The sequence below is a fragment of the Ochotona princeps genome, chromosome 4, assembly GCF_030435755.1.
Source record: "Ochotona princeps isolate mOchPri1 chromosome 4, mOchPri1.hap1, whole genome shotgun sequence".
NCBI lineage: Eukaryota > Metazoa > Chordata > Mammalia > Lagomorpha > Ochotonidae > Ochotona > Ochotona princeps.
In genome coordinates this window covers 51,860,910-51,882,487 of record NC_080835.1, presented here as the reverse complement: position 1 = coordinate 51,882,487, position 21,578 = coordinate 51,860,910, and the positions used below count along the sequence as shown (strand labels likewise).

Sequence of the window (21,578 nt, the reverse complement as noted above, 5' to 3'; positions counted from 1 at the left end):
CAGGTAGAAACCCTGAAGCAGGAGGTGGCCTCGCTGGCTGCACACAACACGCAGCTCCAGGCCAGGGTGGAGAAGCTGGAGACTGAGCAGGGCCAGCAGGAAACACAGCTGCTGTCCGAGCGGGGCCGCTTTGAAGAAGAGAAGCAGCAGTTGGCCAGTCTGATTGCTGACCTGCAGGGTTCCATCTCCAACCTCCGCCAGGCCAAGGAGGAGCTGGAGCAGGCTTCCCAGGCTGAGGGGGCCCGACTGAGTGCCCAGGTGGCCTCTTTGACCTCAGAGCACACCACACTCCAGGCCACCCTCCAGCAGCGGGACCAAGAGCTGGCCACCCTGAAGCAGAAGGCCCAGATGGAGCAGGCTCAGCTCACACAGACCCTCCAGCAGCAAGAGCAAACAGTGCAGGGCCTCCATCAGCAGGTGGAGCAGCTGAGTGGCAGCTTGAAGCAGAAGGAGCAGCAGTTGGAGGTGGCCGCCAAGGAGCAGGAGACAGCCTTGCAGGCCCATGGCCAGCAGCTGGCCAGGGCTGCCGAGGAGCGAGAGGCCTCTGCAAGGGAGCGGGATACAGCTCTCCAGCAGCTGGAGGCCCTGGGAAAGGAAAAGGCTGCTGAGCTGGAGGCTCTGCAACAGCAACTTCAAGCTGCTAATGAAGCCCGCGAGGGTGCCCAGAGCTTAGTGACGCAGGCTCAGCAGGAGAAGGCAGGGCTGAGCCAAAAGGTGGAGGAGCTCGAGGCTCGCGTTGAGGCAGCTCACCGGGAGCAGTGTGAGGCCCGGGCCCAGGTGGCTGAGCTCGAGGCCCAGCTGAGATCTGAGCATGAGAAAGCCACCGAGAGAGAAAGAGCAATGCAGGAGAAGGAGCAGCTCCAGGAGCAGCTGTGGGTGCTGGAGGAGTCCCTGAGGGTCACCCAGAGCAGCCTCGAGGAGGAGAAGCGCAGGGTCGCCGAGACCCTGGTGGAGCAGCAGCGCTGCGTCTCAGAGCTGCAGGCGGAGGCACGACACCTGCAGGAGCAGCAGCAGCAGGAGCGGGAACAGCTGGAGGAGGAGAAGGCCGAGCGCCAAGGCCTGGAGGCCCGGCTGCAGCAGCTCGGGGAGAGCCACCAGGCTGAGGTGGAAGCCCTGCGGCAGGAGCTGGCGGAGACCAAGGCCTCCCAGCACAGGGCCGAGGGTGCATGTGAGCAGCTCAGCAAGGAGGCTGCCACCTGGCGGGAGCGCTGTGAGGCCAGCCAGCGGGAGGAGGCGCAGCATGGCGCCGTGTACCAGGAGCAGCTGCTGGCCCTGAAGGAGGAATGCGAGAAGGCCCGCCAGGAGTTGCAGGAAGCAAAGGAGAAGGCGGCAGGTGTAGAGGCCCGCAGCGAGCTCCAGATGAGCCAGCAGCAGAATGAACTTGCCCAGCTCCAGGCCAGCCTGGCCAGAGCCAACCAACAGGTCCAGGAGAAGGAGGTGAGGGCCCAGAAGCTTGCGGACGACCTCTCCGCTCTGCAGGAGAAGATGGCTTCCACCAGCAAGGAGGTAGCCCGCCTGGAGACCTTGGTCCGCAAGGCAGGTGAGCAGCAGGAAACAGCAACTCGAGAGCTGCTCAAGGAGTCCCCGAAGGCAGGAGACCAAGAGTCCGAGTGGCCGGAGGAGCAGCAGGGCCGGCCGTTCTGCAGCACACAGGCAGCACTGCAGGCCATGGAGCGGGAGGCTGAGCAGATGGGCAGTGAGCTAGAAAGGCTGCGCGCTGCGCTGATGGAGAGCCAGGGACAGCAGCAGGAGGAACGTGGGCAGCAGGAGAGGGAGGTGGCACGGCTGACACAGGAGCGGGGCCGGGCCCAGGCTGACCTGGCCCTGGAGAAGGCAGCCAAGGCAGAGTTGGAGATGCGCTTGCAGAATGCCCTGAACGAGCGGCGGGTGGCATTTGCTGCCCTGCAGGAGGCGTTGGCCCAAGCCGTTGCAGAAAAGGAAGGCAAAGACAAAGAGCTGGCCAAGCTTCGTGACCAGGAGGCAGCCCAGAGAACAGAGCTGGGGCAGCTTCAGCAGACTGTGGAGCAGCTGAAGGAGCAGCTTGCTGAGAAGGGAAAGGAGAAGCAGCAGTCTCCTGGGCCAGCCACCAGTGAAGGCACTTCCAGCTCAGGAGCCGAGTCCGGGGCTGCTGGGAAAATGGCAGCAGCAAGTTCAGAGCTGCAGGCGCTGCAGGCAGAGGTGCGCAGGCTGGAGCAGCAGTGCCAGCGGCAGCAGGATCAGGCTGATGGGCTGGCACACAGCCTCGAGGCCGAGCGGGCCTCGCGGGCGGGGCAGGAGAAGGCCATGGAGGCTCTGCAGGGTCTATTGGAGGAGAAGACCCAGGAGCTGGGACGCAGTCAGGGCTCCTTGGCCTCAGCCCAAAGGGAGCTGGCCACCCTCCGTGCCCAGGCCCAAGACCACAGCAAGGCCGAGGAAGAGTGGAAGGCCCAGGTGGCTCGGGGCCGACAGGAGGCTGACCGGAAAAACAGCTTCATCAGCAGCTTGGAGGAGGAAGTCTCCATCTTGAACCGCCAGATCCTGGAGAAAGAGGGCGAGAGCAAGGAATTGAAGCGTCTGGTGGTAGCGGAGTCGGAGAAGAGCCAGAAGCTGGAGGAGCGGTTGCGCCTCCTCCAGGCTGAGACGGCCAGCAACAGCGCCAGGGCTGCAGAGCGCAGCTCCGCACTACGCGAGGAGGTGCAGAGTCTCCGCGAGGAAGGCGAAAAGCAACGTGTGGCTTCAGAGAGCCTGCGCCAGGAGCTGGCCTCACAGGCTGAGCGTGCCGAGGAGCTGGGTCAGGAACTCAAGGCATGGCAGGAGAAGTTCTTCCAGAAGGAGCAGGCCCTGTCTGCCCTGCAGCTGGAGCACACCAGCACGCAGGCCCTGGTGAGTGAACTGCTGCCTGCCAAGCACCTCTGCCAGCAGCTGCAGGCCGAGCAGGCAGCTGCTGAGAAGCGCCACCGGGAGGAGCTAGAGCAGAGCAAGCAGGCAGCGGCCAGCCTGCGGGCTGAGCTGCTGCGGGTGCAGCGGGAGCTCGGCGAGCTGGGGCCCCTGCGGCAGAAGGTGGCAGAGCAGGAGCGAGCCGCCCAGCAGCTGCGGGCAGAGAAGGCCAGCTACGCCGAGCAGCTGAGCATGCTGAAGAAGGCTCACGGCCTGCTGGCAGAAGAGAACCGGGGGCTGGGGGAGCGGGCCAACATCGGCCGGCAATTCCTGGAAGTGGAACTTGACCAGGCCCGGGAGAAGTACGTGCAAGACTTGGCAGCTGTGCGTGCTGATGCCGAGGCCCGTCTGGCTGAGATGCAGCGGGAAGCCCAGAGCACTGCCCGGGAGCTGGAGGTGATGACTGCCAAATACGAGGGGGCCAAGGCCAAGGTCCTGGAGGAGAGGCAGCGGTTCCAGGAGGAGAGACAGAAACTCACTGCCCAGGTAAGGTGTCCAGCTCAGCCTCATCCTCACAAGATGTGGACTGCGGGGCCAGCAGGGACCTTGTTTGTGCCATTGGGGGAGGCTGTGCCCCACATTGCTTTGTCAGTCCTTGGTGGCAGAAAAGGAGAAGCGGCTAGTAGAGTGTGCAGCCATAGCCTCTGGTCCTGAATAAGAGAGTCACAGCCTCTCTGCCCTGGGGAGTCCCAGAGCTGCTGGGAACTGGGAGCAGCCTAAGCATCATTTGCTAAGCCATAGCACAAAGTCTAGTTCTCTGGGAGGAAGTTGCAGCCGTGGTGAGGGCTGCCATCTTGCTGGGCCGCCCCTATCTCACTGTCTCATTGCTCCTCCCCCACTCACAGGTGGAGCAGCTAGAGCTATTTCAGAGAGATCAGACTAAGCAGGTAATGCCTGGGGTCCTCGCTAAGTGCTGGCTGCTTAAACGGTGACCAGGCTCGGTGCATGACCCCGGCTGCAGCTTGCCTCTGCCAGCTCCTGTTGTGAACTGTTGGCGAAGGGGGCAGGGTCCGCCCAGGCGTGAAGTGTGTTGGGCCCTGTGGGGCCTCATCCCACTCGTCCAAGGTCGGCCTCTCCACCCTTCTGCACTCCTCTCAGCTGCATAAATGTCTCTCCCATACCTGACAAGCTTAGTCCCTGGGATTCCACACCTGCCCCAGTCCTGCTTCTAGTTCAGGACATCCGACCAAGGAGTACTGGTGTCCATGTCTGTGTTGCACACAGTGCTGTTCTTTCTCACACCGTGTGGCTTTATTGAAGTCCTAAAGGAGAAGGCAGATATGCAGGCAGCCCTCCCAAAGGCCACACCTAGTCCCATGGCCTAGTGACATCTGTAGGAGGAAGGGCAAGGTTGAGAGGCAAAGAGGTTGTCTACCAGATGGGGCCGTAGCATTGGGATCTCTGTGCTGCCCTGGCCTCCTTCCCAGTCACCTCAAGTCTGCCAAGAAGTTGGGCCCAGCCGTCTCTCCACCTCGCCAGGAGCCCCAGATGAGGGGGGAGCAGACTGAGCAGTAAACAGCAACGAAGTCCTCACCTCTCCTCCCTGCTCTCTGGTCCTGCTTTAATTCCTGGGGTCCCTGAGGGAGCCAGGACTGCTGTGGCTGTTGCCCCTCCCTGCACCCTTCCTGTGGGGTGGGTTTGGGGGGTGTGGACTGCCCTGGCTGTTGTCTTGCAGTGGTCTCTTCCCCCTAATGCTAATGTCACAGTAGCAGCCGCGCTGCCAGCACCAGCCCTAACAGCCTGTGGACATGGCGGGGATCTGAACGGCAGTGGTCTCTGCTTTGGCAATCTGGGCGGCAGGGTGGACCCTCGTGGAGTTAAAAACCAGGGCTGCGCCCCAACCCCAACTTGGGGAGAATAGTTGGGGTGGGGCAGTGGCAAGCTGTTGGTTCTGGTGACTGTGGGTGGAAGACGGAGGGAGGGTGGGCGAGTGGCCCTGGCAGCATCTGTGTGGCATGCTGCCTTTCTCAAAACCTGCCCACCTGCCTGGGAGGCAGGCTGCGCCCTAACTGGAGGCCAGAGAGGGCTTGCTGAGCCTTGTCTTCGCTCCCTTCCCTAGGTGGAAGAACTGAGTAAGAAGCTGGCGGACTTTGACCAAACAAATAAGATGCAGCAACAGAAGCTAAAGGTAGGACAGCGTGGGATGGGCCTGGCCTCTGCCTGCCTCCCAGTGAAGATGGGGAAGGGAAGGTGCTTCCCAGCCCCCAGGGCCGTGGTGGGAGTGTGAGCAAAGAGGCCTGCCTAGGCTCAGGAACGCCACGTGTCCCATCCTGCTAGACCCTCACTGCCCACTGAAGTAGCCAGTGAGTTAGGAGTAAATAGAAATCAATTCTTCAGTCTTCAGCCACGTTTCCCCTGCTCAGTAGTGTTGCATGGCAAGGGTTACCATGTTGGCAGCACTGGTGTTGAACGCTGCATCAGGGAGAAAGTTCTGTTGGCCAGTGCTGACTCCAGTAGCCTGAACCCAAGGTGTGGAAATAACAACACTGAGTATCACCACACGGACTGTTTACTGAAAGATTGATTTATTTGAAAGAGTTGCAGAGAGAAGGGAGCCACAAAGAGGATTGGGAGAAACACAAATACAGACAACAGGCTGGAGCTTCCTTCCGTCCACTGACCCCCAACAGGGCTGGGGTAGGCCAGGGCCAGGAGTTTGACCACGTGGCTCATGTGACAGGGGCCCAAGCATTTGGACCATCCCCTGCTTTTCCCAGGCCGTTGGCAGGCAGCTGGATTGGAACAGCTAGATCACCACCCTGGGGCGCCAGCATCACAGGTGGCAGCTTTATCCTGTGTATCACACCACCAGTAACAGTATTTTCTCCTGTTTTTTAAAAATTTATTTTTATTGGAAAGGAGATCCATAGAGAGAAGGAAAGACCGAGATCCTCTGTCCACTGGTTCACTCCCTACATGGCTGCAAAGCCAGAGCTGAGCCAAACAGGAGCCAGGAGTCTCCTCTGGGTAGGCCATGTGGGTGCAGCAGTCCAAGGACTAGGGCTGTCCACTGCTTTCCCAGGCCACAAGCAGGGAGCTGGATGGGAAGCAGAGCAGCCAGGACACAAACCAGTGCCTATATGGGATACTAGCACACAGGCAGAGGATTAGCTTGCTACGCCACCAGAGCCCCCTCCCCGCCAGCCCCCCAACAATATTCATGATGACTTCAGCCATATCATCTTCTGTGGCTAAATACTTGCTGCAGTTAAGGCTTCTCAGCCTGTTAAGAGTGTAAAGAATAGGCACTAGGGGTTTTGGAACCCACAGTTCCAAGAGTTGGTGGGAGCTCAGCTTCATTTCTGCTGCCTTGCTCTCCCCCTGTGATGACGACACAGCAGCAGATGTGTAGTACACTCTGCTGGAGTCCTCACCAGGCCAAGCATCTGCCACACTGCAGGTGGACAGCCTCAGGCCCAGCCCTGGTGTCCGGTCTGGATGTGAGTGGTGGTGGGGCACAGTCCCCCCCCCACAGGCATTGGGCCCATCTTGCTCTGCCATTTGGTCCCTGACCCCACTCAGGCCATGCAAGACTGTGAATTCAGTGTCTGCTCTCAGGAAGGGGGCTCTGGCTGCCTTTCCCAGTGATTTGAGGAGAAATGAGTTCATACACCAAATGCCTGCCTGGCTGCATGCTGCGCATCAGTGGTTCCCTGAGGAGGCTGGGTGGCAGAGCAGGCAAGGCCGTGCATGGCTGTCCTGGCCAGGGAACACTCCCACAGGTGGTGGACTGGCATTGTGGGGTCTTAGGAACTGGGGGAGTATGTATCGGTAGTAGGGAATATAAAAGGAGTTTTCCCTGATCAGAGAATACACAGCAGCCCGATATGCCTGTTGAGCTCACGTGCCTAACGCAGCTCAGCCAGCCCAGCCTCCGTGACTTTTTCCTTAGGCTTTCCAGGCCCAAGGAGGTGAGAGCCAGCAGGAAGTCCAGCGCCTGCAGGCCCAGCTGACCGAGTTGCAGGCCCAGTTGAGCCAGAAGGAGCAAGCAGCTGAGCACTACAAGCTCCAGGTAGAGTCCAGCCCAGCACCCTCTCTGCTTCACCCTTTTGCCCTCAGCCTCTGCCCAGCCCCACTGCTGCACCCCATCTGTCCACACAGATGGAGAAAGCCAAGACCCATTACGATGCCAAGAAGCAGCAGAACCAGGAGCTGCAGGAGCAGCTGCGAGGCCTGGAGCAGCTGCAGAAGGAGAACAAGGAGCTGCGGGCCGAGGCTGAACGGCTGGGCCGGGAGCTGCAGCAGGCTGGGCTCAAGACCAAGGAGGCCGAACAGACCTGCCGCCACCTCACTGCCCAAGTGCGCAGCCTGGAGGCACAGGTCAGTCCCTGGCTGGACAGGCCGGCCCTGCCATCTGACTGGCCACGTCTTCCTCTCCTACGCCACCCCTGCCTTGGGCATTTCTTCAAGCTTCTGGTCTTTTCTTTCCCAGGTTGCTCATGCAGACCAGCAGCTTCGAGACCTCGGGAAATCCCAGGTGGCAACTGATGTCTTAAAAAGCCGAGAGCCCCAGGCCAAACCCCCACTAGACCTGAGCATCGACAGCCTGGACCTGAGCTGCGAAGAAGGAAGCCCCCTGAGTATCACCAGGTCAGGAGCCCCCTTCTCCTCCAAGGCCTGGTCATTGTGTGTCTGCAACAGGAGATCGGGTATCTCCTGGGCCAGGAGCTATTCAGAGAAGATGCAGTCCCTTTGCCTTCTGGAAGTTTAAAGTACTTGAGGTGGTATGCCAGATGGCTGTTTAGGGCACAACTGGAGTGAGACAACAGGAAAAACTCCCAGGCTGCTGAACATGCTAATTACAAGAGAACCCAGAAGTGTGTGCACCAGGTGGACAGAAAGGAGAGATGAGCCAGCCTGGCTGGGCTGGGCTGGGCTGGCCCAGGATGGCCTGCAGTGGCGTGTTGAGACTTCCACCTGAAGGGGTTTGAAACAGAATTCCTGGTTACTCTGTCCTGACAGCTGGTGGACACGTTAAGGCAGCACAGACAGTTACTGTGGTGATGAAACACATGGTTCACTTTGTGTGTGCTAGGTGTGCTGTGAGCCATTAGAACCAACTCATGGTCCCCTCAGTAACCTTCTCAAGTAGCTTCTTATCCCCTAAGGAGAGGACTGAAACAGGTTCGAGGGATGGTCAGTTGCCCAAGACCCCACAATGTAGAGCCGGGCTGCGTAACTGGGCAGCCCAGCCCAAGTTGTTGCTTATCAATACTCTGATGCCTTTCTTTAAAAGATTTATTTATTTTGAGAGGCAGAATGAGAGCTGTCTTCCATCTGTTGATTCACTCCCAAAATGACCACAGCAGCTAGAGCCGAGTCAGTCTGAAGCCAGGAGCTAGGATCTTCTTCAAGCCATAGGCAGGGAGCTTGATCGTAAGTGGAGCAGCTGAGACTAAAAACTGGGGCCTACATGGGATGCCAGTGCTGCAGGTGGAAGATTAGCTTGCTAAGCCACCAAACTGGCCTGTGCAGCCCTTTTCCAGTGCTTTTGTAAGTCTAGGTGAGAGGTAAGGCCAAGCAAAGGAGGACTTGAATGAAGAGGGGTGTAGTTAGGAGTGCTACTTAGGAGGTATGGCAAGTGGGCTTGACAGGAGAGGAACAAGGTAGTGTTGTGCACTTGTCACAGGTTTGTGGCTTGGGGGCCAGGGCTGGAGGGTCCCGGCAGCCTGCGATATGGAGCAGGCCAGTGGCTGGGACGTGCTCTGCAGCAGCTGCGGGTCCTGGGCTGACAGGCTTGTCTAGTGTAGAGAGCACCATCCGGCCATGAGGCACAGAGCTGACAGATGCCAGGAAGAAGGTGGTCAGGTCAGAAACATGGGAGAGGACTGAGTTAAGAGGGACCAGGTCCAGGGGCGTTCTTGGGACCTCTGGGGGAAAAAAAACAGTTGGGGGCTTGCCCTCCTCTGCTTGGGAGCAAAGGGATGGATAACTGCCTTCTAGCCCAGGGAAGCACACCTCAGCAATCTCCTTCCCGCAGCAAGCTGCCCCGCACCCAGCCAGATGGCACCAGTGTTCCTGCAGAGCCTGCCTCGCCCATCTCCCAGCGCCTGCCCCCCAAGGTAGAATCCTTGGAGAGTCTCTACTTCACCCCTATCCCTGCCCGGGGCCAGCCCCCCCTGGAGAGCAGCCTGGACTCTCTGGGGGATGTCTTCCTGGACTCGAGCCGTAAGACCCGCTCTGCTCGCCGACGCACCACGCAAATCATCAACATCACCATGACCAAGGTCAGGCTGTGGGAGTGGGGCTGCAGGACGGTTAGCTCACCTGCTCCTCAAGCAGGAGGAAGTGGGGCTCCACCAGTCCTTGGGACACAGATGGGAGAGTGGAGATCATAAGGCCAGTGAGGGCCTCTTCCAGAGCCAGGTGTGGGCTGAAGAGAGCCCAGGCTCCTGACCTCCAGCAGGAGGCTGGGGAGGAGCACACCAACAGGCAGGAGAATTTACCCAGGATGGCTGGGGCCCCTGAGCGGCCATGGCCCCAGGCCTGTGCTTAGAGGGGCTGTGGGATTTAGGGCTCTCACTTCACTTTGCACATTAGTTCAGGCTTCTTTCCAGGAAATACTGTTAATAATAGACTGAAAAAATAAAGCATAGGGATCCCTTAACCACGTTGGCCCCCTGTGAGGGCCTCTGGCAACCGGACCGCTTCCTGCCCATGTGCAGGCCTAAGAGCCTTGCGAAGTTGTGTGGGAACCAGGCCATTGAGGGGCAGGGGGCCTTTGTACCACCTCCCTGCCCCGCCCCACAACAGACCCACCTCTGTCTTCCAGAAGCTGGATGTGGAGGAGTCCGACAGCGCCAATTCGTCCTTCTATAGCACGCAGTCGGCCCCTGCCGCCCAAGCCGGCCTGCGAGCCACCTCCTCCAGCCAGTCTCTGGCCCGCCTGGGCTCTCCCGACGATGGCAGTGCGGCTCTGCTCGGGCTGCCTGGCTACCGGCCCACCACTCGCAGCTCTGCTCGCCGCTCTCAGGCGGGGGTGTCCAGCGGGGCTCCTCCAGGTGAGGGGAGACTGACAACTTGCCACGCCTCCGAGTAGGCTGTAGGGTCATGGTGCAGGGAATCCACAGCTGGCCTCTGCGCCCTCCAGTGTGGGTTGCCCACTTGGCTGCCAGGAGCCCTGCATGCTCCTGTTGGCATGATGGGCTGCTGGAGGGGCCAGGCTGCCCAGACGCTTGCTGAACTCAGGCTTTGGCTTCCATAGGCCTCTCAGTATCAGTTCCTGCCTGTTCTCTGGGTGCTGGGTGACAATTTGGCAGGTGAATCAGATGTAGTCACAGCCTCCCAGTTCCCCAGACTGAGGTGTTGGGCTTGAAGCCTCTGTAGGAGGTAGAAGGGATGGTGACCTAAGGCTGGCCAGAGGCCTGAGCCAGGAAGTGACCTGCCACCTGTCTGCTTCTGGCCCTCCACAGGGAGGAACAGCTTCTACATGGGCACCTGCCAGGATGAGCCTGAGCAGCTGGACGACTGGAACCGCATCGCCGAGCTGCAGCAACGTAACCGAGTGTGCCCCCCGCACTTGAAGACCTGCTACCCCCTGGAGTCCAGGGTGAGCCCTGGGGCCAGTTGCAGCCCCTCTGCCTTCAGCATGCCTGCTGATGCCACCCAGGCTCTAGGACCAGGGCCTGTGGCCTGCAGGTGGCTCAGGGCAGCTCGGAGGAGTCACTGCAGTTGGGCAGGAGCTTGGAGAGGCATCTGCTCGGCACAGCTGTCCACTGGCATTCAGCCAGAGAATAGGGGGTCCCATTGGAGAGGCGAGGACCGGCTGCCCCAGGCAGCATCTCCATCCTGCCTGAGGTTCATTGTTTTCTGTTGTTTGCGACCCCTGTAGCCGTCCCTGAGCCTGGGCACCATCACAGATGAGGAGATGAAAACCGGGGATCCCCAGGAGACCTTGCGCCGAGCCAGCATGCAGCCCACACAGATCGCTGAGGGCACCGGGATCACCACCCGGCAGCAGCGCAAACGGGTTTCCTTGGAGACCCACCAGGGCCCTGGCACCCCTGAGGTAGGCGCTATGCTCAGGTCAACATCCCAGGGAGGCCCGGGCAGGGCGGGTTGGGCAGGTGGATGGCTGTGCCATCCTGCCACCCGACTGTCCTCTTCCCCATAGTCCAAGAAGGCCACAAGCTGTTTCCCACGCCCCATGACTCCCCGGGACCGACACGAAGGGCGCAGGCAGAGCACTGCCGAGGTCCCGAAGAAAGCGGCTCCTGTTAAACAGGTCAGGCTGGGCTGGAGGCACCGAGGGCGGGGCAGGCGGCTGCTGGGGCGCCTAGGCTGACCGTCCTTCCCCACAGGCTGACCGGCGCCAGTCCATGGCCTTCAGCATCCTCAACACACCCAAGAAGCTGGGGACAAGCCTGCTGCGGAGAGGGGCCTCAAAGAAGCTCCCAGCCAAGGCCTCCCCCACCACCCGCGGGGGAACCCGCCGCTCACCGCGTATTGCCACCACCACAGCCAGTGCTGCCATCGCTACCACCACACCTCGGGCCAAGGGCAAGGTGAGGGGGTGGGAGGTGAGGGCACATTCACCTCCTGGGTTGTCCCCAGGACAGGCCTGAGCTTGGCCAAGGGGTTAGGGATAGTGTCCCTTGTCCTGGTGAGCAGCTCTGATTTGAGGCATCAAGACCCACTATACCACATCTAGCAGCTGGTGACATGGGGATCCACAAAGAGGTGACCCCAGAGAAGGGGAGAAGGGACGTTGCTGCGCCAGCCGTCAGTCTTCCCCAACCAGGTGACTACGTCTCTGTCTTTCAGGCAAAGCACTGAAGGGCCAGTACCAGCGCGTGACCTCACCTGTGTCCCGGACACTGCCTTGCCCAGTCTCCCTCCTCCTGTCCCTCTCAGTGCCTTCTCTTAGCTCCCGGCCCAACAGTGGCCAAAGCCCTAGAGAAAGGGACGCTCGCTTGTACATGGACCTTCCTGGGAGGCCTGGAGCCCGGATCGTGGGGGCCTCTCCTCGCTGTGCCTCTTGGTTTTTGTCTTAGAGCAGAGGGACGGCTACATCGTGGGCCCGGCCAGTCTTCCGCTCAGCCTGGGGATTTAGAAGGGACCACTGCAGCAGCAGGCTCGGGCACCTGCTGTTCCTGGCCCCAGGGCCCAGTAGGGACCCTTGCTCATGAAGTCAGGCTGGACACACTGTGGTGGGGGCAGCCCTTGGCCACCTGTATCACCCAAGCACACAGCTGTGGCAGTGCTGTTTCCCAGGACAGAGGGCCCCGTGTCCTGGGGTGGGGTGGGATTTGGAGTGATGGGAAGGTTTTTAGGGGCTGGGGATGGGTCTTTTCTAAATGTTATTACTTGTAAATAAAGTCTATTTTTCTCCCTTGAGTGCTAAGCTGCCTGGCTGGCTATGGGAAAGCAAGATGCCGCCTTTTCTTCCCACACACTCTCCTTTCTCAAATGAGATAAAGCCAGATAGTTAAGTGGCTGTCCCTCTGTGACAGGCCAAGTTCCTGCGAGTGGCTCAACGTAGACCCTGCTGGGGGTGGAAGCAGCTACGGCCACCTCCCATTCTCTGCGACAGGCTGGTAGAGTAAAACAGTAACCAATGAAAAGATGCTTTATATATAAAGGAGTCGATACAGAGCATGGCCAGGGTTCGAAGTGGGGCCTCATGGTGGAAGTGCTGTTTGCATTCTTCCAAGATTTTGCAGGGGGAAGCCGGGGTGGAGCAGCGGCTCGCAGACAGGCTCCGACAGCCAGTATGCTCCATCCTCCAGAGGCAGTGCCCGGCTCTGGTCAAGGTCGAGCTATTGTTGAGTTGAATCCCGACCCTGCTGTCGCGGGCAGCTGTGGTTCTGGGGTTTGGCTCGAGGGCAGGATTGTCTTCAGCCCAGCCAGAAGTAAAGGTAGACAAGGATCAGGACCAGCCAAGGGACAGGGGACGCACACACTCACCCAGGCCACGCCTCTCCTGAGCTCCAATTCATTCTACTTCTGCTACATCAGACAGGCCTCTGGGCCCCGCCGCCACCCCCCCACTCCCGCCCCGCTTTCTCACCCAGAGCTGGGCTGGGATGACGTGGTGCAGGGCGACCTGCTCAGTGTCCACGGACACACAAGTGAAGTTGGTGTTGCGCAAGATGGGGGTCAGCTCCTCCAGCACCAGGGGCCTCTGCAGCCAGGTGCCTGTGTGCCTGTGGTGCCGGCTGCAGCAGAGGAGCCAAATCATACAGGGGCGGAGGGCAGAAGGGCTGCAGGCCGAGCCCTCCCTCCCCCCACCTCGCCCCCACAGCCCTCACCTGGTACTGCCCTCCCACAGCGGCCCCGGGAGGTGCTCGATGAAGGAGCCATTGCCTAGCCAGTAGAGGGCATGGAAGGCAGGGATGTGGCTGCAGGCGGCACAAGACAAGGCAAGCGTCCCGTCTAGAGACAGGGGCAGCAGTTAGCCCTTGCAGACAGCAAGCCTTTGCCCTGCCACACTCCTGGCATCTCCCCAGATGGAGCAGCTGGAGTCCTGTGTATGCACACCTTCTCACTGGCAACGTGGTTAAAGGGCAAGTACAGGGTCCACAAGAGAAACTCCAGGTCTGAGCCCTGGCCATTTTGGCAAGGCTAATCCAGGGGATGCCTGCTTCTAGTGCCCAGCCTCAGACCCAGCGGCCCGGGCAGACAGCAGCAGCACCTGCTGCTCCCTGGGGATGGCCTTGGAGGATGGTCCTGCAGTCAAGGGCTGCATTGCTGTTTGTTTGAGTCCTCTCTGCCTAACTTGGTAGGCAGCATCCTGGGAACTGCCAGACCCCACCCACAATCCTGGGTAGGGAGAGGTGGGCACTCAGCCAAGTGACCCCGGGCTGGGTCACCTTTCGACACTGCAGGCCCACAGCCCACCCCATGACCCCTGGTATCCTGGCCAGGCAGCATTGCTACTTACTTAGTGGCACTTCCACTTCTGGCCAAGTCACCTCCATTGCTGGACACCGCTTAGCTACTGGGAACACTGGGGGTCTGGAGTCCTGTGAGATCCCAGCAGAGCCAGTGATAGCTGTGGCATTCTGAGGTGTGGGTGCAGCTGCAGCCAGGAGGGTGAGGGTTTGGGAGCACAACAGCAAGACCCTCAAAGGCCTGGAATCTGCAAAAAAGCTAGTCAGGCGGTGGCGGCCGGTGCAGCTGCCTGGTCACGCTAGGCAGGCTGCTCCTGCTTCAGGACAGCGCCGCAGCTTGTGGAGGCTGGGAGTCGGGCCCAGAGGGCAGAGGGCTCCTAAGCCCAGGCCTTTCTGAATGAAGCGCAGCAACAGCCTGTCCCAGAGCATCTGTATAGGAAGCTTAAAGCCACAGCACAACAGTGAGGCTGGTACAGCTCGCGGGGCTGAATACTCCTTTCACTAGCTACCCCTCCCCCGGCACCTGCCCACAGACAGGCCTGTGTCCTACCTTCTGTCCAGCTCTGTCTCACAGCCATGACGCATGTGTCAGAAGCTGGCGAGTGGGGCTCTCTATATCCAGGACAACTTCCTCTTCTTGAGGGAAAAAGGAGGGGACAGACCATGGTATACTCCCACTTATTCTTGGTAGCTCGTCCAGATCCCAGCCACCCGCACCCACACCCGTTACTGTCTAGTTCACAGCCTGCCTGCCTCAGGCCCAAACGCATCCTGCCCAGCTGTCCCAGATGGCAACTCCTCAGTCAGGCACTCACGGGCTGGAGCTTTGGCTGATCCCCCACAGCCTCTGTGCCAACAACCCAGGATTTGCTCATTACTGTTGATACTGTGAGGGCTCCAAGAGGAGAGAAATATGCTCAGAGAGGGTCCACAGGCTTACCCATTCCCACAGGCAGGGAGCTCTGCACTGCTGCAGCCACTTATGGGAAAGGCAGGAAGCGGCACAATCCTTCTGGGAAAGCACTGCCCGGCATCACCACTCACTTTCATTTTCACTCTTACACACCGTGCTCTTCAATACACTCTACCTCTATGGTTTTCAGGTCATATGCTTCCTGTCCTAAGGATGGGGACTTCCAGGTGTCCCTCCAGCCTTTAGAACCACGCCTTGGTTCCCTGATGGCCACAGCCACACAGAGCGCCACACCGCCAGCATGCAAGCTGGTCTGAAAGCAGGGGAGGGGCAGGTGGCCCGGCACTGGCTCCAGCGTCTACACCATTATTCGTGCAGTCACTGACGGTACAAAGAGGGCTGCTGTAGGACCAGGAGGCAGGAAGAGGCCCCGAGGGCCTTGCAAATAACTCTGGAGAAGGAAACATTTTATAATATATTCCTTGAAGCCCACGCAGCATGTCCAGTGTGGGCAAGAGTCGGATGTCAGGTTTGCCTCTGACATGGGAGGGCAGGGAAGCCAGTCAGTTGTGAGGCAAAAGTTGGCAGTGGGAGTGGAGAAAAATCACAGATCCTTAGTCCTCGCTTAGATGTAGGGGGTTTAGTTGCATCTTCCTTGCTAGTCTTCTGGTTCACACTTCTCAGGACCCCCTCTGCCTGCAGCTGCACAGCTGTGGGACACAAGGGGCACTCTGCCCCAGGTAGGCAAGCATTTCTAGGATCTGGACCAGGAGGCCAGGCTGCCCAGGGTCTTGGGCAGACACAGCCCACTTTGGCAGGAAGGGAGAAGACAGGACTCTAGAGTGTAACCAAGAGTTGGCCACTAGGAAGCAAAGGGACTTGAGATGCTAGACAGCATCAGATAGCCTGGCCCGACTGCTCCCCTGAGCCTGATGGGGGGTGACGTGGGGTAAGGAAGCAGGAGCAGAGGCAATTCCAGAGTCCTTCCAGTCCCCAGTCCTGAGCATGAAGCCGCAGCTGAGGCTGTGCCCTGAGCAATGGAACCTCTGCCAATGACAGCAGTCCCCTCCAACGAAAGGGGGACCAGGGACCCTCACACCACAGGAGATAGGAGCCCAGGACTCCACCACCACCAAGGCCCTTGGGAAGGCAAGGCCATCTCCTCCAGGCCTCAGCTGTCACATGGGGCAGCAGAAAGAAGGTGTCCCCAGGGACCCAGAGAAACGGGTGGGAAGAAGGAAACCAAGATGATGGAGCCGGTGCAGTGGTTCAGCAACTTAATCTCCACCTGCCAGTGCCAACATCCCATGTGAGTGCCCCCCACAGCATTCCCTGCTTGTGGCCTGGGAAGCAGCAGAGGACAGCTCAAGTCCTTGGGACCCTGCACCCACGTGGGAGACCCAGGAGCTCCTGGTGCCTGGTTTCAAATCAGCTCAGTTCTGGCTACTGTAGCCATTTGGATGGAAAACCTCTTCAAGCAAAAATAGAACCTTTAAAAAAAAAAAAAAAAGGAACAAAAGCAAGATGATGTCCAGCTTTCCACCCAGCTCATGGAGCTTTATTCAGACCAGAGTGACAAGATCTTGCTCAGTTCCTGCCGCCCTTCGAGGGGCCACAGGCACCACATACGCAAAGCCCACATCTGCCCTCCCACTTTCTCCACAACTCCAAAAAGCAGGCCTGGCTGGCTTGGCAGCCCCTTTCTGGGCCCCTTACCCACCTCACCCTTCTGCCCACCACCTACCATTGCCATTGTCCGACCCAGGCAAGTCCCCAGAGTGATGGAACTCATACAGGACATTCCCTGGGCTGGGAATCCCCTGAAGAGCCCCCCAACAATGAGAAATGCCCCTGCCGGTCTCTGCTGAGCACGCACTCACGCACATACACACTCACTCAGGCTTTCAGGAAGTGCGTGCTGTGGTGGAGTGGCCTTTGGCACATGTCACCACTTCCTGGCTCAAGGCTCAGGTTGCAAGAGGCCCCTCCATCACTGCAGCCAGCGTCAGCATGGGTCAAGGGCCCCTACTGCCGGCTGCCTACAGTCCTGCTAGGGCTATGGGATCCATGCCGCTGGGTGTGCCCACCGTCCTGAAGCATCTGCAGTGGATTCTGGGGCCTGGGGTGTCCCTGGGTAGAAGTCACTGATGAGGCCCCACTTGCCTCCAGCGTCTTTTACTGTTGGACACAGGTATGCAGGCAGAGAACATCCATGCTGCAGGCCAGGGGCGCAGCAGGAACAGCCCTTGCTGTCTGAGCCCTGTCTGAGCTGTCCAACACCTCCCCTCAGTGGACTGGCCGCAGGCCCCATCAAGGGGAGCGACGAGCTCTGGGAAGCAGGGGCTCTCTGCCACCTGTGAACCCACAGTACTCTCAGCCAGGGGTGAGAATGCTCTGCAGTCCTGCTCCCACCTGGTCCAAGCACAGAGGGGGAGACGGAGGGAGGGGCACTCCTATGCGCCACAATAAAAAAAAAGTTTTTTAAATATATTCATCAAAATAGTTTTCTTTTAAAAAGCCTCCCACTGACAGCCCCTGGCTGGCTCTCCATTGTACCCCTCCCCAGCCCAGACACAGCCGGAGGGGACCTGAGTGGCCCAAGCGCCCCTTTGAGTCTTTCCCACCCAGGAAGTCTTGTAGGCAGGGAGGAGAGTGCCCTGAGGTCCGTGGTGGGTGGGTGGGTTCTCCACTGAAGTCCATCCCAGCTACTCCAGGCCGAGGATATAGTTGATGCCTTGCACCAGGCCAATGATGACAGGTTGCCAGGCTACCAGGTATCGAAGCCAATCCAGCAGCTGCCCATACATGACATGAGGCCTTTCCCAGCTGTCCACGTGTTAAAGAAAAGAAGCTTTGTGCAGCTGCCGAGGCTGACCAGGCTCTGGGGGCAGTGCTCCCCAGGCACTCTTGGGACCCACCCTCCCTGGGCAAGAAATGATGACGGCAAGGAAGCAACTTTCTCCAGGGGCCAGCCAGCCTCTCTCGAGCTCCCTGTGCGGGAATGAAGGGCTGAATGCGGGGGGTGGGGGGGACGACACTGGTGAGGCAGACAGGACAATGAGAGGCAGGCAGCTAAGACCCAGCTCCCATGGCTGGCACTGTGGCATAAAGGGTTAAGCTGCAGACTACACTGCTGGCATCCCAAGTGCTGGCTTCAGTCCCAGCTTTGCTTCTCCATTTTGACCCAGCTTCCTGCTTATGTGTCTGAAAAAGAAGATGGCCCAAGTGGCCTTCTGCCTGGATCTCCAAGCTCGTGGCTTTGGCCTGGCCTGCCTTGATCATTGTAGCCATTTGGGGAGCAAACCAACAGATAGAAGATCAATCTCTCTCCCTCTGTAAATCTGTAAAAACAGTGCTTGCTTTGGCAGCACACAGACTAAATACTGGCAGCAGTGGTAATAAGAGGACACAATTCTCCCTGAACACCACACAAGGAGCGCACTCACTGGGTAACACGTTCTCCATGACATCATTACCAGCATGGGTACTGACAACCTGAGCCTGCCAGGAGTGGAGCTGTGACAACGGCTGCACAGCTGCGACTCGTCTACTGTCCACACTGAAGGTTTCTTAGGTCAGGGAGGAGACCAGGTCTAGGGACAGAGACAACAGGAAGCAGGGTCCAAGAGGTGGTCCCAACAGCCCCAGGAGCAGAGTCCCCTTCCTTCGGTTTGCATCAAAGTGTTGGGCTAGAGCTCTGGAAACGCAGAGAGGAGCTCACCAAAGTGTGCCAGAGTTATCGGAACAGCTCCTATCGCAAGCTCAAGCCTAGGGAAACCTCAAGCCTTGGCTTGCCCGTGGAGTTCCCTCACTGTCCCTCCCTCATCCGGTCCCCTGAAGAAGCAGGCAGGGAACCTGAAGGGCGGAGACAGGAGTAAGCCAGGGACATGGTGTCCCCTCAATGGCAGAGAGGACACAGGGGCTGCTGGGGCACAGGGAAAGGGCAGTGTGGAGAGGCAAGATGGGTGCTTGAGCCCTAGAAGTACAAGTGGGGCCACCAAAGGGACTGGACACTCCCAGCAAACAGCCAGTGAGAAGAGGCAGGGGGCAGGAGCTGGCAGCTCGGAGGAACACGGCCTCTGCGCATGCAGCGGTGGGGACGGGGATCCCTCTACCACCTCCATTCTCTGCCAGCTCTGCACTGCAACAGCTGGTCTCTACTTGGCACTGTATGCCACAGGGAGGCGACCGCTCACTCACTACATGACCTTGAACAAGTTACCCAACCTCTAGGCTGCTGTAGTCACAATGAGAACAATATCCTGGTCAGGGAGCTGCCAGAGAAGCTTAAGCCAGAGCAGTACTTAACCCAGTGCGGGGCACACAGCACTCAGCTGTCATGGGAGTGGCTGCTACTATCAGCCGACGGCAGGCACCACTCTCCCTTCCTGTAACAGAAGCCAGGTTCAAGGATGATTCGTCCAGCTTGGGGACGGGAGGGAGGGGCCGGATACAGGAGCTACTGCCAGTACCTTCTCCCCCAGCCCACGCCCAGCTGGGCCCCAGCCAAGGATACGGGTTGCTGAACATCCTCTTGAGGTCCACCTTCTCCTTGCAGTAGGGGCACGTCTGCTTCTTTCCCACAATGCACCAGCCACGGATGCAGAACTCGTGGAACCTGCGACTGTGAGTCAAGGAAATGGTGAGAAGCCAGCTTGGTTCGACTGTGCTGGTTGGCAGGGCGCTGGCACGCAGCCCTGGAGAGGCTCTGGGCCCCGCTGCAGTCGCTAGTCATGCGGCCCCTCGGAAGCTGTTTTCTCACATCCCAGGGGAATATTCAGAAATCTACCAACACAGGCATATTCTGGGAGCTCTGTCAGCACACTGCATCTTCCAAGTGTTCCTGGCAGTGGGAGGACTTGCCTCTAAACTGACAGCTTCCACCTTCCCCTGTGATGCCCCCATTTTGGGGGCAGTGACTGCAGCTTCCGGCTCCATTCTGACCTAGTCAGTCTAGGACCACTGCTCACATAAAGGCAGCTCCAACCCTCACGTCCAGGGGAGCGAGCCACGGCCTCCGCCCTCTCCTGGCTTCTGCTGCTCCCCAAGCCCTGCACAACAGGCCCAGGGCCATGGCCGCCCATTCCCACTGACCAGGGTGGGCAGGTCAGGGAGAGTCCAGGCCTGTGAGCTGGAGGCAGGATACACATGGTTGCAGGAGAGCCTGTACGTGTTCTCAATGATGCCCTCCTCACTGACGTCCACGAAGATCTGCTGCCCACACACTGCACACACGCTGTCTGAAAGGTGCTTGGTAGGCATGCCGGACTCGCTGTAGAACTGCACAAAGACAGGGAGAGCTGTGAGAGTCCACCCCCGCCTGCCCCGGAAGGGCACCACACAGAGACAGGCCTGGGGTCTTCCACAGGGGAATCCTCAGAGTTAGAGGACTAATAAAAAAAAAAAAAAAAAAGGTAAGAGAGGGAGGGACAAAGAGAGAAAGAGAGAGAGAAAAACATCTTTCTTAAACCAAATTGACCTCATGGGTGCTGAGCAGATGAGGAGGAAGAAACAGATTTGGAAGTCACAACCAACAGGCCATGAGTCTGGCCTGGGCCAGTATCAAGCACCAGGAGACCAGGAGAGAAGGACCTAGGTGGAGGGCCCAGGAGCTCCAACTGTAAACCATTCTGGGTCCACTAGAGATGGATAGTATTCTCCAGGATCTAAAACCAGTGATACGGGATACGATACTGGTTTGGTAACAAGGTCATTCTCAGATATCCGGGCCATCAGCAGAAGAGGGTCGGCCATTCAGGAAAGCATCTGGCAAATGTCTCTCACACTGCTGCACTCTCTGACCGCTGACTTTAGTTCAAGGATTTTAAAGGAATAAATAAAAATGTCAAAGCAGCCCAGATATTCCCATAATCTTTATTTATGAAGAAGAAGCAACAAGGTTGGTATTTCCTCAGAAAGTTAAGACCCAGAAGCAAGCATGTAGCCTAACTGTTAGCAGTCATCAGTTCAGTCACCTGTACCCTACGATGACGGAATGCTGAGGGCTTGACAGCTGGCTCGGCTCCAGACCCCAGCTCCGTGCAACGTAAGCCCAGGGCAGCAGGGACGATGGCTCAAGCAGTTGGCTCCCTGCCACTAGCATTGGTTCAAAAAAGAATTCATCAACAGACGATTGGATAAACCACAAATTAAGTGAAATATTACTCAACAATCTTGAGAACAGTATGCTACGAGAAGGAAGCCACATTGCACAATCTCATGTCTATGAAATATCTAGATTTGGTAGATCCAGAGAGAGAAAGTGGGTGATAGGTGATCAGTGGCTGGTGGATACAATAATGGGGAGTCAATTCCTTAATGATAATTTTTTGGGGGGGGATGATAAAAAATGTTGCTAACTAGACAGTGATGATGACATAGTGAATAAAATTAATACACTGAACTAGACAGGGTAAAGGGCTTAAATGGAGAATTCACTTACATATACATACGTACACATATATATAAAACAATATGTATCCACTATAAATATATATTTTTAAAAGACTTAATTATTTTTAGGGCCTGGTGCCGTGGCCTTGTGGCTAAAGTCCTCGCCATGAACACATCAGGATCCCATATAGGCACCGATTCTAATCCCGGCAGCTCCACTTCCCATCCAGCTCCCTGCCTGTGGCCTGGGAAAGCAGTCGAGGATGGCCCAAAGCTTTGGGACCCTGCACCCGTGTGGGAGACCCAGAAGGAAGTTCCTGGCTCCTGGCTTCAGATCAGCATAGCACCGGCCATTGCGGTCACTTGGAGAGTGAATCATCGGACCCAAGATCTTCCTCTCTGTCTCTCCTCCTCTCTGTATATCTGCCTCAATAATAAAAATAAATGTCTTTTTAAAAAAAGATTTATTTATGTTTTATTACAAAGTCAGATATACAGAGAGGAGGAGAGAAGGAGAGGAAGAT

At 58.2% G+C, this 21,578-nt stretch overlaps 3 protein-coding genes across 8 annotated transcripts in view; 1 reads left to right on the top strand and 2 right to left on the bottom strand.

Moving 5' to 3' along the window:
• Window positions 1-12,252, top strand: part of NUMA1 (nuclear mitotic apparatus protein 1) — a 37,856-nt gene extending 25,604 nt beyond the window's left edge. The window contains exons 14-26 of the mRNA XM_058663539.1: window positions 4-3,402; window positions 3,762-3,803; window positions 4,976-5,044; window positions 6,809-6,928; window positions 7,018-7,236; window positions 7,349-7,506; window positions 8,897-9,143; window positions 9,689-9,917; window positions 10,329-10,465; window positions 10,748-10,924; window positions 11,030-11,140; window positions 11,217-11,420; window positions 11,680-12,252. Of these exons, the coding sequence (XP_058519522.1) occupies window positions 4-3,402; window positions 3,762-3,803; window positions 4,976-5,044; window positions 6,809-6,928; window positions 7,018-7,236; window positions 7,349-7,506; window positions 8,897-9,143; window positions 9,689-9,917; window positions 10,329-10,465; window positions 10,748-10,924; window positions 11,030-11,140; window positions 11,217-11,420; window positions 11,680-11,691 (5,124 nt within the window). The 3' untranslated portion in view covers window positions 11,692-12,252. The remainder of the gene's footprint in view (window positions 1-3; window positions 3,403-3,761; window positions 3,804-4,975; window positions 5,045-6,808; window positions 6,929-7,017; window positions 7,237-7,348; window positions 7,507-8,896; window positions 9,144-9,688; window positions 9,918-10,328; window positions 10,466-10,747; window positions 10,925-11,029; window positions 11,141-11,216; window positions 11,421-11,679) is intronic.
• A 331-nt stretch (window positions 12,253-12,583) lies between these two features.
• On the bottom strand, window positions 12,584-14,722 carry IL18BP (interleukin 18 binding protein). Of its 3 annotated transcripts, XM_058663533.1 has the most exons (6): window positions 14,689-14,713; window positions 14,299-14,384; window positions 13,799-13,996; window positions 13,167-13,290; window positions 12,926-13,073; window positions 12,584-12,750 (listed from the first exon to the last, which is right to left on the bottom strand). In XM_058663533.1, exons 2-6 carry the CDS (start codon window positions 14,324-14,326, stop codon window positions 12,664-12,666), a joined length of 585 nt encoding a protein of 194 aa, XP_058519516.1. In that variant the 5' UTR covers window positions 14,327-14,384; window positions 14,689-14,713; the 3' UTR covers window positions 12,584-12,663. The 3 variants fall into 3 exon arrangements, with proteins under 3 accessions (XP_058519516.1, XP_058519517.1, XP_058519515.1); XM_058663534.1 differs by lacking the exon at window positions 14,299-14,384 and having other exon boundaries at window positions 14,689-14,722; XM_058663532.1 differs by lacking the exon at window positions 14,689-14,713 and having other exon boundaries at window positions 14,299-14,554.
• Window positions 14,723-16,191: 1,469 nt separating this feature from the next.
• RNF121 (ring finger protein 121) overlaps window positions 16,192-21,578 on the bottom strand; it is a 79,951-nt gene continuing 74,564 nt past the window's right edge. For all 4 annotated transcript variants that reach the window (XM_058663528.1, XM_058663526.1, XM_004589930.4 and 1 more), the window contains 3 exons: window positions 19,808-19,941; window positions 19,178-19,279; window positions 16,192-17,487 (listed from right to left, as the gene is read on the bottom strand). In XM_058663528.1, coding sequence (XP_058519511.1) covers window positions 17,367-17,487; window positions 19,178-19,279; window positions 19,808-19,941 — 357 coding nt within the window. In that variant the 3' untranslated portion in view covers window positions 16,192-17,366. The remainder of the gene's footprint in view (window positions 17,488-19,177; window positions 19,280-19,807; window positions 19,942-21,578) is intronic.